The sequence below is a fragment of the Glycine soja genome, chromosome 19 (genome assembly GCF_004193775.1).
Source record: "Glycine soja cultivar W05 chromosome 19, ASM419377v2, whole genome shotgun sequence".
In the NCBI taxonomy this organism is placed as follows: domain Eukaryota; kingdom Viridiplantae; phylum Streptophyta; class Magnoliopsida; order Fabales; family Fabaceae; genus Glycine; species Glycine soja.
This window is the reverse complement of record NC_041020.1, coordinates 29,615,431-29,632,681: the sequence shown is the minus strand read 5'-3', so window position 1 is coordinate 29,632,681 and position 17,251 is coordinate 29,615,431. Positions and strand designations below refer to the sequence as shown.

At 37.5% G+C, this 17,251-nt stretch overlaps 1 protein-coding gene across 1 annotated transcript; it reads left to right on the top strand.

The window, feature by feature from the left end:
* The first annotated feature begins 3,150 nt into the window (after positions 1-3,150).
* On the top strand, positions 3,151-4,882 carry LOC114399857 (F-box/kelch-repeat protein At3g23880-like). Its single transcript, XM_028362074.1, has one exon. It carries the CDS (start codon positions 3,337-3,339, stop codon positions 4,651-4,653), a length of 1,317 nt encoding a protein of 438 aa, XP_028217875.1. The 5' UTR covers positions 3,151-3,336; the 3' UTR covers positions 4,654-4,882.
* Positions 4,883-17,251: the final 12,369 nt, after the last annotated feature.

Genomic DNA, 17,251 nt, shown 5'->3' with positions numbered 1-17,251 from the left:
CTCCTAAGCCCAAAACCGAATCTTCATAGATCTTCCGCTAGAGCAAACGAGAAGATCTTCATGGTGGAGGATTCGTTCTTCCCCATGAACTTACAAGATCTCTGACCAGAGATAAGGTGCGACATAGAGGAAGGGGAAGAAGAAGGGTCCGCGGGAGAGGAAGAGACAAAGAAAGAAAAAAAAAAAAAGAGAAAGGAGAGAAAGAAAAAAAGAAAAGAGAAAGGGGAACTAGAATGTGCGAGAGAGAAAGGAAAAAAAAAAAAAAAGAAGAGAAGAGGAAGGGGACGGGAAACTGGAACGTGGAAAAGAGAAAGGAAAAAAAAAATGAACACACATCCATGGTCTTGCGCAGAGGCCAAACGATGATCAGGGAGTAATATTTTTTTTCTAAATTATTAAATAAGAATAAAATTTAAATTAATACTTTAAAAATAATAAATTATAAAATATTTTACAATTTCTGAGTAGAAATTTTATAATTTTCTTTCATTAAAATCATAAAAAAATTTACAATTTCAATTCTTTTAATATAACTTTGGTAAGTATTTTAATTTTTTGAATTAAAAGTCATAAATTATTTATAATTTCAAAGTCATAAATAATTTACGACTTCTACTTAAAATAAAAAAATTTAAAATACTTAAAACTTCAAAATCATATTTAAAATAAAATTAAAGTAATAAACTTTTTTACCGTTTTAATGAAAAAAAATCATAAAATAATTTATGATTTTCTACTTAAAAATTATAGTAAACCCTTCAAAACTTTTAAATTTTATCTATATTTCATAATTTGAAAAAAAAAAAATTACCCTGATGGTAATTTCTCCCGTGGGCAGACGCATACACGTGTGTATGTGCGATGGTAACGCGGCATTTGATGGATTATTCTCTGGTGAAAGAATCTTCTTTTATTGAGCAGACACGTGATTGTGACTAACGTGTGGCAAATTTATTTATTTACGACCGCAAGCCATTCGTCGAATGCCATGTTATTAGAATACAAATAATTCGATAAGAAATTTATCCCAAACTTTATAATTTAATGTGAAATTAATCTTAAAAAATAATTTAATATTAAATTAATTATTAAATATTATATCTTAATAATAAAATAATCATATAAATTTAATGATAGAATAAATTTATCATACTTTCATATTTTTAAGAACTAAATTTATATATTTTTTATCTTTTAAAAATCAATTTTTCATCACATTATACTTGTGAATTTTACTATTTACCCCTCAAAAACAATGATACCTATTATTGTTTGAGTAATCAATGCCAATCTATCATAATATCTTAATTTGAAAGATTTTATTGCATCACAATCTCAAATATCCTTTAAAAATAATCTCGAATATATTCTTAATTTGGAAGATTTGACTGCATATATATAATAAATCAATAGAAATTTCACTATAATTACAAATTGTAAAAATTTGGAAGATTTCAATTCATATATTTAATTACATATTTAAAGCCAAACTTAATTATTATTTTGATGTTTAACAAATAAGTTTTTTTATTTTATTTTAATCCTTCAGTTTATAAAGGTAAAAAGAGTTTGGCTAATCCGGGGTCAATCCAGAGATAATTAAATAAAGTAATCAAGAATTATTTTCACCAAAAAATAAACTCAATACTATTCGAACCAGTCAACTTTAGCTTCAGCACAAATAAATTTAAAGTTAAACAATAGAGATTTTGAGTTTCACCGCAAAACAAGCCACACTCAATCATTTCAAAGGAGGGTATGGCGACAAAGTTTGTGACACCACTGACTTATTATTAATGGAGTTATAAGTTTAATTTGATAATTAAAAGGAAATAGTGAGAGAAAGAAATCATTAATTTGAATGTCTTTGACTAACAAAAATTAATAACTAACAAATTTTATCACTTAATTTTTTTTATGCATTTTATCATTGTGTTTGTAATTGTAACAAACGCCATTTTGCAAAAAAATGGTGACAAAATTGAAAAACATGAGGGTATAAAATCTAAATAATAATTGTTTTTTACCCTCTTTAAGACAAAAAGATTAAATAAAAGGGTAAAAAGTAAATCATGGAAAGGAAGACATGATAGCTAATTTTCGTAAAAAAAAACCTAATTAACTACTTTAAGTAAGCTTTCTCCTCTTAATTATCTTTTTCAATTTACAAAGATTAAACCACGAAAGCCTCCTTTAGCATTACTTAACTAAACTGATGAATATTCATAGTACAGAGATTTCTCGCATAATATTATTATTTTAACTTTTAAGTACTACTTGAGATATAAGTTAATACTTTGGGAATCAAATTCATGATTTAAAAATTACAGCAATTTGGCAGTTTTATTTTTTCTTTTTTTACCTATTTTGATAAAAATAAAAGACGTACAGTTTATCGTCCAGTCATAAGCCTTCGGCTGACTCAGTCGTTTTCTTTCAGCTCTATCGTCTTAGTTTATCGTCCAGTCATAAGTCTATGGCTGACGCAGTCTTTTTCATTCAGCTCTAATTAGCGTCTTCTTATTTTCAGCTGGCGAGGTTTGGATGACTTGAACACGTTGATTTATAGAATATTTTTCTTTCTTAGCACGGTATATAATCAAGGATAAAACGTAGATTATTCGTGTTTTTGGTATTATTCTCCGAATACATCTTGACATTTTATCTAACTAGTTAATGTTAATCTTTAATACTATAAATCTGTATTATAAATTATAAAAAAACTAATTTTAATTGAAAAATAACATTTAAAAATGGAACAGTAATGTTATACACCGCAAAAACTAACTACATGAGCACTGTAAAAACAAATGCTACCCACAAGTTGACGTAATAATATAAGTTTTTATTACATTCATATTTGAAAAATAATAATTTATTTAATTAGTAGAAAAATTTGTATTTTTTTATACAAAATTTTATTAGACCAGCGTAAGTCAACATGTGAATGAGATTAAAATCTGATCTAGTGAATTGAGGTCATTCATTTGTCTTTGACACTCAAAAAAAAATATTAAATCTTATTAGATGAATTTAAATAAGAAATTTTTAAAACAAACCATTTGACAGAAGTCAAAGACGGTGAGCGGTTGTAAAATATTTAGTTCAAGTACAAGTTGATACTAATGAACATTTTCCAACATGGAAACATGAAGCAGTATCTAATACTCTCATTGATCTATTGTTCAATAAAAATGTCATATTGACACCTATCATATCCCTAAAGCTCCTTTGTCACCCTCCTATATAAAGGGTGGATATTCATTCAAGGTCCAATAGTATTCTGCTATTACAATTATCATACTAGCTAGACCACAACAAACACCAACCATAACCATGCATTTCATTTCTTTTCTTTTGCCATTTCTTCTATCTTTTGTCATCCTGACCAAAAAAAGCAAGAAAATTTGCAGTTCCATGATAACAATGTTAAGAGTTCATGGAACAAAACGAGAGATGGTAAGCATGGAGCCACATTTGCCACAAGAATTGGTATCCAACATCCTCTCAAGGTTGCCTGCGATAGACTTGGTTAAATGCAAAAGCGTTTGCAAGTCCTGGTTCGATCTCATAACCGATTCTCACTTTGTTTCCAATTACTATGTTGCCTACAACAATCTCAAGCATTACCAAAGCCAAGAGGAGAAACTCTTGGTCATTGGTAGACCCTTTGTTTCTGCCCTAAAAACTCACATTTCTCTTCTTTCTTGCAACACCAATAATCCCAAAAAAAACCATGTTTCCTCTTCTCTTTCAAACCTTCCTTGTGAATATAACAACTCTGAGCACAAGTACTGGTCTGAAATCTCGGGTCCTTGCAATGGCATATACTTCCTAGAGGGCAACCCTAATGTCTTGATGAACCCTTCATTGGGGCAGTTCAAGGCTTTGCCTAAATCCCATTTGAGTGCTTCACAAGGCACTTATTCTCTCACTGAATATTCTGGGTTTGGCTTTGACCTCAAAAATAATGATTACAAAGTTGTTGTCATTAGGGACATTTGGTTGAAGGAAACAGATGAGAGAAAACAAGGGCATTGGACAGCTGAGTTGTATAGCCTTAATTCAAATTCTTGGAGAAAACTTGATGATGCTTCTCTCCCACATCCAATTGAAATATGGGGTTCTTCTCGGGTTTATACTTATGCCAACAATTGTTATCACTGGTGGGGCCATGATGTTGATGAGTCTGGTGTGAAAGAAGATGCTGTTCTTGCATTTGACATGGTTAATGATTCCTTCAGGAAGATAAAGGTGCCAATAATTCGTGGTTCCTCAAAAGAAGAATTTGCAACACTTGCACCCTTGAAGGAATCTGCTACAATTGGTGTGGTTGTTTACCCTTTAAGGGGACAAGAGAAGTCCTTTGACGTGTGGATAATGAAAAATTATTGGGATGAAGGGTCTTGGGTTAAGCAATACACCGTTGAACCAATAGAAGCAATTTACAAGTTTGTGGGATTTTATGGGAGCAATCAATTTCCTTGGAGCAGCTGCAATGAGGGATTAGGGTGGTACGATTATGAACCTGCGACGGAAAAAATAAAGGATCTTCAAGTTTGGGGAAACAATGGCTCTTTAAGAGCTGCTAGATACATGGAAAGTCTTGTTTCACTTAGAAGGGGAATGAGTTCCGTTGCCAATTTGTTTTAAGTAAATAGCTTACCTGACCCTCTACTTGATCAATGGGAATTGACAAATAGACAATTAGATGGTTCGAGATTCTTTCCTATTGATTTTTCAATTCGTTGATTTGTAGCATGTAGATAGTTTGTCATGGATGACATTGTTGTAATTGGTTAAAATAGTGATGACTTATTTGTCGTTTTCTCGTAACAAGGGAATAATTTTTTTTAGTAATAATATATAAATACTCTCTTATTTTAAATATCTCTCCATCTTTCTTTCTTATCATATTATAAATCTTATCAAACTTATATTTTTTTTCTCTTTTTCTTCTCTCTCCCTAAGTGTCTCATAACACAATGGATGTTTATTAGACATTTTTCTTTTTTCTTAGAATCGTGTCTTATACTTTGTTATTTATTTAGTGTGGTTTTTTTTTGGTAATTTAAGTTTCAAAAGTCTCATCTTGATTCTTTAAGTTTAAGAATGGTTCCGTTTTGATCCTTTTTCTATCAGTATATCATTGATAATGTTAGGAATTTAGATTTTAAAATGATTAATTTAACATAATGATGACTTTTAAATTTTGCAAAAATTATAAACCTAACACGAATTGAAGAACTGTCCCAACGGATGAAATGACTCTGGTCATCATTGTCGGTGCTATCCTCGAGTAGTGCCTCCTCCTCTCCTATGGCATCCACCCCATTGTCGTCTCCAACTCCCTCCACAAGGTCACCATGAAGACTGTCGATGTCCTCACCGTCATGGTCGTCCTATTGAGCTCTCTAACCTCAACTCCCTTGTTAAATCTGCTAGCACCTCCCTTAACAACAAGGTCATCACTATTAGAAAATACACTTTCAACATCGGTTATTTAGAACATTCTACATCGGTTCTAAAACTGATGTTGAATGTATCAATGTTAACATCGATTTTGTAAAACCGATGTTAACATATGTATGACAAAATTGATTTTCTAAATACCCGATGTTAAACACAATGAACAACAGCAAAAAAAGTGTACGCATGATGAACGTTATATTAACACCGGTTTCCTAGAAAAACCGATGTTAATGTAATATATTAACATCGGTTTCCTACGATAACCGATGTTAATATATTCCATTAACATCGGTTTTTCTAGAAAACCGATGTCAACGTTGATGATGCATACACTTATTTGGTGTAGTTCTTTGTGTATAACATCGGTTATGTGTAGATAACCGATGTTAATATACAAATGTTCACATCGGTTATTTATAAATAACCGATGTTAGTATACAGGCGTTGACATCGGTTATCTACAGATGACCGATGTTAAAATACAAACGCTGACATCGGTTATACACAAATAACCGATGTTAATATACAAATGTTAACATCGGTTTTCTATTACAACTGATGTTAAGGTTCATGTCGACATCGGTTTTTGTAAATAACCGATGTTGTTTATCATATTAACATTGGTTTTTGTTAATAACCAATGTTGTTTTCAAGCATTTTTTTTATATATACTTTCTGTTTTTACAGTAAACCCAAAATTTTACCTGTCAAATGCAATTTCAAGCCCAATTCACAGCAAATAAACATTTTATTCTGCTTTCAAGCAGTTTTAATGATAATAAACATCAAATAATTGATTTATCATAAAGAACAATCATCAAATGAATTCAATGTTAATATTACATAGAAAATGTCAAAAATGTTAAACCAAAGTAAACTAAAGCTAAAGATAATGTCCCTAAATCCTAGGCCTGATCTCTAACTTGGAGATAAAACTGTGCCCACTGGATCCGCAATGCCTTTAATCTCTCTGGCTCCAATGGTTTAGGATCGTTAAAATACTGTTTGATGAAATAAATCATAATAAGTTAATAATGTAATACAAATTATAAATAAATCAATTTTGTTTGAAATAAACTTACCGCTTCCCAATTATTCCTAAAAGTTCCTAAAATGATGGTGGACATCCAGTGCATCACATAGTAGCTGCACTCAGTACTTCATTTTTTGTCTATTACACTAAATACATAATGAAATTTGAATATTAATTAAACAACTAGTGTACAGACACATAAAGAAATATATATAAGTGGAAGTTTTATGTAAATGACGTACCTTGACGACAATTCACCTAGCAGAAGCCTTTGATTTAGGTTGTGGAGCATCATCAAGACCTTTTAAAGCACTGTTCCAGATGAGTAACAATTAAAAACTGGTGTTGTACGTTGAGGTATTACAATGCAAATGTATTGAAAAGAACACTAACCTATTAATAATCCCCTTAAGGTAGTTGTCTGGCCTGTTATGCAATGAACAAAACCAGACAACTAGGTGTTCCTTGGGCAGGATGACCACCATCTGCCAGTGTCCACAGCAGTGGAACCTAAAATGGGTTAGTACATTAGTAAACATTAATTAAATTTAGTTACTTTGTGACTTACCCATTTAGGTAGGCTCCAAGATAGACATCGCGTTGTGAATTCTGCATCCAACTCTTTATGTAACTTTCAGACTCAAACTGTGATTGCCCAGACCTCTGAATGGACTATGGCTCGAGGAATCCATAGATATCAGAATTCCCCACTCGTATACATGTTTCAGTGAGATGTCTGTTTATGTTGAGTCAAAGTTAAATATTTATGAATTGAAAGCAATAACTTAGGTAATTAAAAGTAATATAAAATAACTTACAGAATCCACAACTGTAACACTAATATGCTGAGACATTGACCACCGTGTGCGATTTCAAAGAGGTCTTCGTGCTTTATGTAGAGGGGGAAATCTGGATTAAAGACCCCAAACACGGTGGCATCCCATCTAACCTGATAAGGCCTCAAGAAAAGCTCTGGGATGGTCAATGTCATCAGATAAAGCGGATCATCGACCTCCGGATCGGGCTTTGGAGGTGGTTTTGCCGGAGACACAACTACCTGTTCATGAAACAAAGTTAAATAGCCTAATTTGAGGCACGCTTAATGAATTAATTTAAAAAGAAGAAACATATAGTAAGGACAATAAGTACCTGTTGTGATAAAGACTTGACCAGATGTGTCGACCAAGCAAGGAAGGTGTGAAGTGCCTGCCCCGCTAAGGAAACCTCATCAGTGGGTACAGGAACTGGAGCATCTGCATCTGTAACCTCCTCCACACTCACCTTTACTTGGCCAGGCAACAAAGGAGTGTTATGAACAACAGCGGATCCCTCATAAACTCTCCCCATGGCAACCAGGCGGGCAGGATCTGCTTCTATGTACAAACCGCACCTGTCAGAGTCACCCATCTCAGGATCATTTCTTGAGGGATCAACACAACTCCCCTTTGTGCTCACTCGAGGACCGAAGGTACCAAGTAGAGGCTCAGGAGGCACTGCAAGTCCCTGAGATTGCATCTGCGACTGAAGCTGGGACTGCATGTGACTGAAGGATGCCATGACCTACTGCGTCACTTTCTTTGTGATGGAATCCTCTAGCTGGTCCCTGATTTGCTGGGTCAGCTGCTGCAATTCGTCAGGAGGCAGGGACGAAGTGCTGCGGGATGTCCGTGGAGCCGATCCAAAGTATTGCTTGATGGTGACACTGGCTCCAGCAGTACGGACACGTCCAGGGTGCTCTGGACGTCCAATAGCAGCGGCGAGAACATCCTGACGTCCATGGGGGACGAAGGATCCCTGTGTGGCCTGCTCCTCAAAGGAATCCTGCACAGAAAACACACAGTGGTACATGGCATTCACAAAATATTGAAAAATAATTGTAATGGTTAGTTGAAAATGACTTACAATCTTCTCAGCGATTTCCTTTGTGGCCTCAGTCGTCATCTCCCCTGTTTTCTTCGTGCGGGCCATCTTCCACTTCATGTGGCGTCTGACCGGGGATGGAGGGTCGATGATGCCATCAACGCTTCCTGATTGTGCAGCTTCCTCAAGCTTCTTCTTCATCTTCTCAGCCAGGAGCTTCTGCTCCAAATAATCATAACCCCCACGAGACAAAACGTGGGGGGCAGTATTCTGCTTCTGGATGGCATGTTCCTTCTTGCGCACATCCTGAAAAAATTAAACAATAATGTTTGAAATTGGTAGAATGAAGTATAACAACATCATGTTTTTTGAAAAACAACTTAAATGGCAAGGAACATACCTCCCAAGAAGGGTCTCTGCGAGTTTGGCAAAACTAGGCCCACTTTTCCTTACTGATGTCGTATTTCTCACAGACAGTGTCCTCGACACCGTCCTGATCGGCTGCAAGGGCCCATTTCCTTGTGAGGTCTGATTTAAACTGCCTCCATCTCTCCCCAGGGTCTGCAGTAACTTCCTTTTCGTCCTACTGTCAGAAGCCTCTGGGATATCAAATTCTGCCTGACAACATCAAATAAAGTTTATTTGTTACAATAATGTATTTTTTGGCTATTAATTAAACAAAATCAAATAAGAAAAGAAAAATACCTGAATATCCTCCCAAATCAGGTCCTTCTGAGCAGTAGGGACCTCCTTCCAGTTCTCGTAGGTGACGTCCACCTTATCACACGCCACAATCCCCAAATATGTTCTTCATTTCTTCCTATGGGGACCGTCGGCCTTCCCGGTAGCAGGATCAACATGCACCACTGGTCTCTCAGCACCAGGTGGTCTAGTGGACAACGATCGTAGACGTGAGGCTTTGCGTGTCCGCTTCACGGCAGACGGCGAAGCCGATGCATCCGAAGGAGGAGGAGGAGCAGGAGGAGAATGAGGAGAAGGAGGAGGAGGAGGAGGAGGAGGAGGAGGAGGAGTAGAGGCAGGTGGGGAACCCATGATCTTTTATACAATAACATACAACAACATACAAAATAGGATTAATCAAAAGAGGATCAGTCATAAGTTTTTTTTTGAAAGGCAAAAGTATAATATTATTAATAAAACATAACAGTACCAGAGGTACTGAGGAGATCAGATACAAGACACCCAAGGTGCCACCTTCCAAAAACAAAAAACCTAACAAAACCTCACCACAGAAGGAGACAAGACAAATTAACCAAAGGACTCTGAAAGATTGGTAGACCAATGGTTAAATAAAGTATTGAAACCTTTCTCACTAGCTTTTAACCAAGACCAAGCAAGAAATAAAGCATCATCCATGACTTTGGGAAGGTCAAAAGGGGTGCCCTGAAAGTGATTTAGTTGTGCTTTTTAATTGTGATTTGGGGAAACCATGTTATAAAAAGCCTATTACATGTTATCAACAGTCAATGTATGCTTGATGGAATATAAATACTATATCTTCAGAAATACACATGTACATGGCATTCTTAGGACTTCATCCAGCTGATGTTTGTCGCCAGTTTCATCATCCACCACCCTTACCTTCTCTGCCTTCTCACGTTTATTGTTGTTAAACCCATATTTATGCCTTATTCCCTTCATATCTTGTTTTATCACAACTTTAGCCAAATTTCCTATCTTCAGCATAGTTGAATCTCCTGTCTTATTCTCCAATGACACACTTTGATGGCCTGTATCTTTTTTCTTCATATGTTCTAGTGCTTCAGCTTCAGAATGCATACAACAATCTGAACTTTCCAGTCATCACCAAAGGCTTCTGCATCAGCATTGACACTCTCTACCCTCTTTGGTTTATGCTTCTGTGATGCATTCCGTGCTTCCTCCTTATAATTCTCAGATTTATTGGAGGTCTCACTAGAAGAATCAGCACCAATCCGTGCCTGTTCCTCCTCTACCAGCTCAATATCTTTCATTTCACCTTTGCTTTTGTAAACTACACTATAATTTACAAAACAAAAGTTGAAAGAAAAGATATTGAGCTGGTAGACGAGGAAGAAGCACAGATTGGTGCTGATCGTTCTAGTGCAACCTCTAATAAATCTGAGATTTATAAGGAGGAAGCACGGAATGCAGCACAGAAGCATAAACCAAAGAGGGTGGAGAGTGTCAATGCTGATGCAGAAGCCTTTTGTGATCACTGGAAAATTCAGATTGCTTTATGCATACTGAAGCTGAAGCACTAGAACATACGAAGAAAAGAGATACAGGCCATCAAAGTGTGTCATTGGAGAATAAGACAGGAGATTCAACTGTGCTGAAGATAGGAGATTCGGCTAAAGTTGTGATAAAACAAGACATGAAGGGAAGAAAGCATAAATATGGGTTTAACAACAATAAACGTGAGAAGACAGAGAAGAAAAGGGAGGTGGATGATGAAACTGGCGACAAACATGAGCTGTATGAAGTCCTAAGGATACCATCTAAAACAAAATACCGATGCCTCAATTAGAGAAAAATGTAGTTGTCACTTACTTGCTTTGGTGACCTCTGTCTCTGCCGAAAATTACATTAGACGATGTTAATCAATTCTCCTTCATCATGATCATTACGATTAGCATGAACGTCGTCAGCTTCTTCTTCTCCGACAATGTTAGGAGTGATTTGAGAAGTCAAAGGACTAACATAGGTGTCCATGTATGAATCATCATCTTCTACATTAACACTAATTGTTTTGCCCTGCAGAACCACGCACCACCTTTCATCACAAGGGTCTTGCACGTAAAATACTTGTCTAGCTTGTTCTGCCATGATGAAAGGGTCATTGTGGCAACCAAGTTTCTCTAGGTCTACCATTCACATTTGAAAACACATACCGTAAATTTCACATAGTTAAGCTCCCAAATTTCATCAATGAACCCAAAGTAAGGGATGGAAGCTACACAGGGATTGGCGTCATTGACACTTGCACAGTGTTGAGATTCAGCCCTTAGGGTGACCCCGCTGTTCTGCATTGTACGTTTGTCATCTTGTGCTTTTGTGTAAAATGAATACCTGTTTATGTCGTATCCTTGCCAAGTTATAACATTTCTTTTAGGCCCATCTGCTAGCTTTCTTAATGTTTCTGAAGCATTCTCATCTACAAAGATTGTATCTTTAAACCAATCATAGAAAGTCTTGTTATGCTTTTTCAACACCCAATTCTTTGACATTTTTGGATTATTCTGTTTGACTAAAGCTTCATGCTTAACTATGTATGGCAAAACTTCATTACTGTTGTTCAAGACATATAAGTGAGCTTGTAACAAATCTGCTACACTTGGAGTGATCACATGCAGTCCTCTTGAACCCTTACCACCCACTCTGTCATCATGCCAAGACTCAAGAAGGCCAACAGGTTTAGCCTTCTCTAAATATTCTGAACAAATTCAATGACTTCTTCTGCAATGTACCTCTCAACAATAGATGCTTCTGGACGATATAGATTCTTTGTATACCCTTTTAAGATCTTCATGTATAGCTCAACCGGGTACATCCACCGTAGATAAACAGGACCACAACATTTGATTTCTCTGACTAGATGCACAATCAAGTGAATCATGATGTCAAAGAAAGCAGGGGGAAAATACATCTCCAACTGGCACAGTATAATTGCGGCCTCATTTTCCAACTCATCAAACTTGACTGGATCAATGACTTTGCTACATATAGCATGGAAGAAAAAGCGCAGGCGAGTTATCGCTAACCTGACTTTGTTTGGCAAGATGTCTCGTATAGCCACGGCTAACAATGGTTGCATGAGCACGTGACAATCGTGAGACTTTAACCCTACAAGCTTAAGCTCCTTCAACTGCACAAGGCTCTTAATATTTGAAGAGTATCCTTGTGGAACCTTCACCCGACGAAGACACTGACAAAAACTTATCTTCTCCTTCTTGGACAAAGTATGGCAGGCTGGGGGCAAGTAAATTTTCTTCCCATCAGACCTTGGATGCAATTGTGATCGTATACCCATATCAGCTAGATCTTGATGGGTATTCAAGCCATCCTTCGTCTTGCCTTGAATGTTAAGGAGCGTCCTAATCACACTGTCACAAAAATTTTTCTCCACATGCATAAAATCAATACAATGTCTAACGTCAAGATCACACCAGTACGAAAGATCAAAGAAAATGGATCTCTTCTTCCATATGCAACTCTGACTTTTATCCTTCTTTTGGGTCTTCCCAGATATAGTATTCAGGTGTTGAACCCGCTGATATACCTGCTCACCAGTCAACGGTATCGGCACAATATCATGCTCTTGACTTCCACTAAAAGCTTTTTTCAGTCATCTGTAAGGATGATTGGGTGTTAGAAAGCGGTGATGCCTACTGTAGACAATTTTTCTCCCATGTTTAAGTTGTATGTAACTTGTGTTTTCTTCACAGATGGGGCATGCATGACAACCCTTAACACTATAACCGCTGAGATTCCCATATGCTGGAAAGTCATTAATGGTACAAAAAAGCATTGCATGCATTTCAAAGGTCTCCTTGCGAAACGCATGAAGCACAACAACCCCCTCGTCCCACAACTTTCTCAGATCTTCAACCAACGGACTTAGATAAACATCAATGTCATTTCCTGGCTATCTTGGGCCTGATATCATCATAGACAACATCATGTATTTTCGCTTCATGCACAACCAAGGAGGCAAATTGTAAATTACTAGCAGAACTAGCCATGAACTGTGTTGAGTGCTTAAGGTGCCATATGGATTCGTTCCATCACTGGCTAGTCCAAGTCTAAGATTTCTTGACTCTTTCCTGAAATCCGGATACAAACCATCAATCTTCTTCCACTGCGAGCAATCAGCCGGATGACGAACCATTCCATCAGAAATCCTTCCATTTGCATGCCATGTAAGGTCTTTTGCGTCATCCTCATTAGAAAAAAGACGCTTAAACCTTGGAATGATTGGAAGATACCACAAAACCTTCACTGGGGGGCCCTTGTTCGAGTTTTCATCAGAACTGCTTTCTTCTTCATCCTTCACTTTGTACCATGAAGTCCCACAGATAGGGCATTTGGACATTTCCTTGAATTCATGCCTGTACAGTATGTAATCATTGGGGCAAGCATGAATCTTCTGATACTCCATACCCATCGGACACAATATCTTTTTCGCCTTATAGTAACTTTTAGGCAACGTGTTGTCCTCTGGAAGCAGATTGTGCACTACCTCAAGCAGTGAGGTGAAACTTTTGTCACTCCACCCATTCCTGGCCTTCACATTAACTAGACTTAACACAGCAGACAGCAGGGTTAAGGAATTCTTGCACCCTGCATACAATGGCTTCTTAGAATCACTCTGCAATCCTTCATACACAGGGGCGTGTGCTTGCTGGAAAGACTCTTGTCCAAGGTCCCGAATCATGTCCTCTAACCGATCTCCCATTTCTGCATCAAACGGATCAGATTGGGACCCACTCTGCATGTCTGTGACTTCACCATGCCATATCCACGTCGTGTAATTCTTCTTAATCCCATCACACAATAGATGGTGTCGTATGTCATCGAGTAATTGTCGTCTTCCATTCAAACAGTTGATGCAAGGACAATAATATTTTCCTTCTTCATTCGGTCAACCTCTTTCTGAAGCAAATTGCAAGAACTGTTCGACGCCATCCTCATATTCTGGGCTCATGCGACTTTCATTCATCCAACTTCGATCCATCTAAGCAATTCCATGCATGAAAATCTCATTTTTTTATTTATAGGTGTGGCCCTATCCCATTTAGGAAAACTGTCTTTTATGTTAGCTTCAAACGTCAGAGTTACCATTATTTACAAAAATTTGACTAAATTTCAGCAGCATTTCGCATTGGTCTCCAAGTACATGACATGACATCGATGAAATGAATTTCTCGATAATCAAGTATGCACTCAGAGAACAATATGAAATGCATTGAACCGAAATTTAATCAAATTAATGAAAATAATAATAACCTTCACGAATGAATCTAACATAAAAATACCAGTCTCCCTAAACTGTCCAAACGAACAATTCAAGACTAAATACAATGACTAATGCAAACTGTCCGCAAGAGTCATTGCATTCAGTCTCAAACGGGAATCTAAGGTTCACTCAGCATGAACAACAGTTGTTTATATAGCAAATTACACTGATCACATACAAGAACATACAAAAGGTAAAATTCAATTACAGACAAATATAGACATCAACAGTTGATTATGTAAATAATTTAAAATGCTGGGTTTGAAAGGTGCTTATGATTTATTATTGTAGTTGGGTATATGTGTGTGTGTGGGTGTGTTTGTGGTTCCTTCAGGTTTGACACTGCACAAACTCTTGTGTCAAGGTTCCTTCTTTTTTCGAGGACGAGGGTGAGAGCCTCGTCGAGTCTGATGAAACGAAAGTCCAAACTTGGAGCAGCCAACACTATAGGAACGAAGCTGTGGTTGTTGTTGCTGCTCCACGATTGCAAAAGTATTCTAGTTTTGATGACTAGAGTGGGGAGAAGCCTCTGCTTTTGCCCATTCGAAGCTTCAAATCTCGCTTATCTGAAGAAGATATTGATGTTCAATCTCTGAACATGTCAATGAGTTTGTCGCAACCTACCCTTCGGCGGGAGGGCGACGCGAGACTCGCGGGATGCGTGTTCCACGAAAGGAATACGCGCGGAGTCGCCACCAACGTTTATTTGAGGAAAACGTCGGAAAAAACCGGAAAAGACGCGATCTACGAACTTTTAAGTGAAAGGTTCGGGAGTTGTATTTACGTACGGGGAAGGTATTAGCACCCCACACGTCCGTCCCAAGGGACGGCAGCCTTTAATCGAATGTGCAAACATGACTTTGATTTTTACGTTCCCTTTTATGTCCTTATATCCTTTATACCCTTTTTATATTTTTCCTTTTTTGTGGTCGACAAGGGTGTTTCCCTTTGCTCCTACGTATTCCTCAATTTGCGATGAGGAAATCAGACCTACGTAGTTCTTTCTTATCAAGTGATTCTTTTTTACTTAAGTGGTGATCATTTTAAGGCGTTGGACCTTAAAAATGATCCATTTTACTTAGTGAGAAATTGAAATGACATACTTCAAAAGCCTATTTTTATGGACGAGCTTGACTAGGCGAGTTGATTTTAGCCTTAGTTTCACTTTAGTTATTAATCAATTCGATTAAGAATGAGAAATCCCAAAGAGAAAACGTCCGATTGATTTTCCGCTTTATTTTGCTAAAAGATGTTTTTTTGATTATTATATTATTTTTTTACCTCTTTTTTTGATTTCCAACGTGGTTACGGCACGACCGAACGGTCGGAATTTATTTTAACCGAAGTTAACGGATAATACAATTCAAACGTTCGGTGGAAATTTATTTTATTTTTAAGTTAAGCGAGAAATGACTTAAGTAAAATGGCTTAAGCACGTCAACAGGGGGGTATAAAAAGTAAATGAAACGGGAATAAAAATACACAAAACACAATGTGGACCACTACGGGTACATAGAATGAATCGAAAAGCTTGGTTCGAGGTACTTACCCGTTGAAGATCGAAGAACGATGAAGAACGAATGAAGAACGTCGAAGAACGGTTGAAACCTTTGCGAAATTCTTCACGGAAAACGTTACGGAAACGTTTCGGAAGCGCCTCGGCTTAGATTTTCTTCACGGAAACAATTTTTCCAAGCAAATTCGAATGAGAGAGAAGTGCCAAAGGGGCTGAACCCTTTTCTTCTTCACTTCCTCCCCTATTTATAGCAAAATAGGGGAGGTGCTTGCCGCCCAGCTCGCCCAGGCGAGCCAGGTTGCTTCCTCCAGAAGCAACAGCCTTCTAGAGGAATATTCTGGAGGGCCCAAGTGGGCCTGGGTGCTATTTGCACCCCCATTTTTACTAATTACACCCCCTCTACTTTTTTTTGGTGATTCTTTTTTCGTAAAGTTACGGAAACTTATGAATTTCGTAACGATACTTGTTTTCTTTCCGTAATGTTACGGAACCTTGCGGATTACATAATCATCCCCTTTTTGACTTACGGAATGTTACGAAATCTCACTTAATTATGCAACGATGCTTCCATTTGATTTCCGGTGTGTCACGGAAACTTACGGATTGTGCATCAATATTTTTTTGGTTTTCCGGCATGTCCTGGAATTTCACAAATTGCCTAATGATGGGTGCCAAGCACCTCACAAGGACCAAAGAAAGGTCGCATGTCATCAAGCAAAGGTCCCCGGACGAAATTAGGGTATGACAGTTGCCCCTCTTTACTTGTCTTTTATTAGAGATAAAAGGAAAGTAAAGATAAGACACTAATTTCGTTCCTCTCGATTTGACGAGAGTCGCGGGTGACCATAAAATCTCCACATGCAAATGACTTGTTGTTCCCAGAATTTCACAAATTGCCTAATGATGGGTGCCAAGCACCTCACAAGGACCAAAGAAAGGTCGCATGTCATCAAGCAAAGGTCCCCGGACGAAATTAGGGTATGACACTAATTTCCTTCCTCTCGGTTGACGAGAGTCGCGGGTGACCATAAAATTTCCGCATGTAAATGACTTGTTGTTCCCGGAGGAACAAAAGGTGCAGAAGACTATGTCAGTCTCTGCATGTCATCGGGCCCGCCGCCTCTGGATGACAAAAGGGTGCGGATAACCGTAAGATATCCCCGCGTGTCATCGGGCCCGCCGCCTCTGGATGACACAAGGGTGCAAAATGACCAAATTTTGTCTCTGCGTGTCATCGGGCCCGCCGCCTCTGGATGACAAAAGGGTGCGGATAACCGTAAGGTATCTCCACGTGTCATCGGGCCCGCCGCCTCTGGATGACACAAGGGTGCAGAATGACCAAATTTTGTCT

Coding starts and splice junctions, on each gene's coding strand:
- LOC114399857 (XM_028362074.1), top strand. CDS start 3,337: ATGCATTTCATTTCTTTTCTTTTGCCATTTCTTCTATCTTTTGTCATC.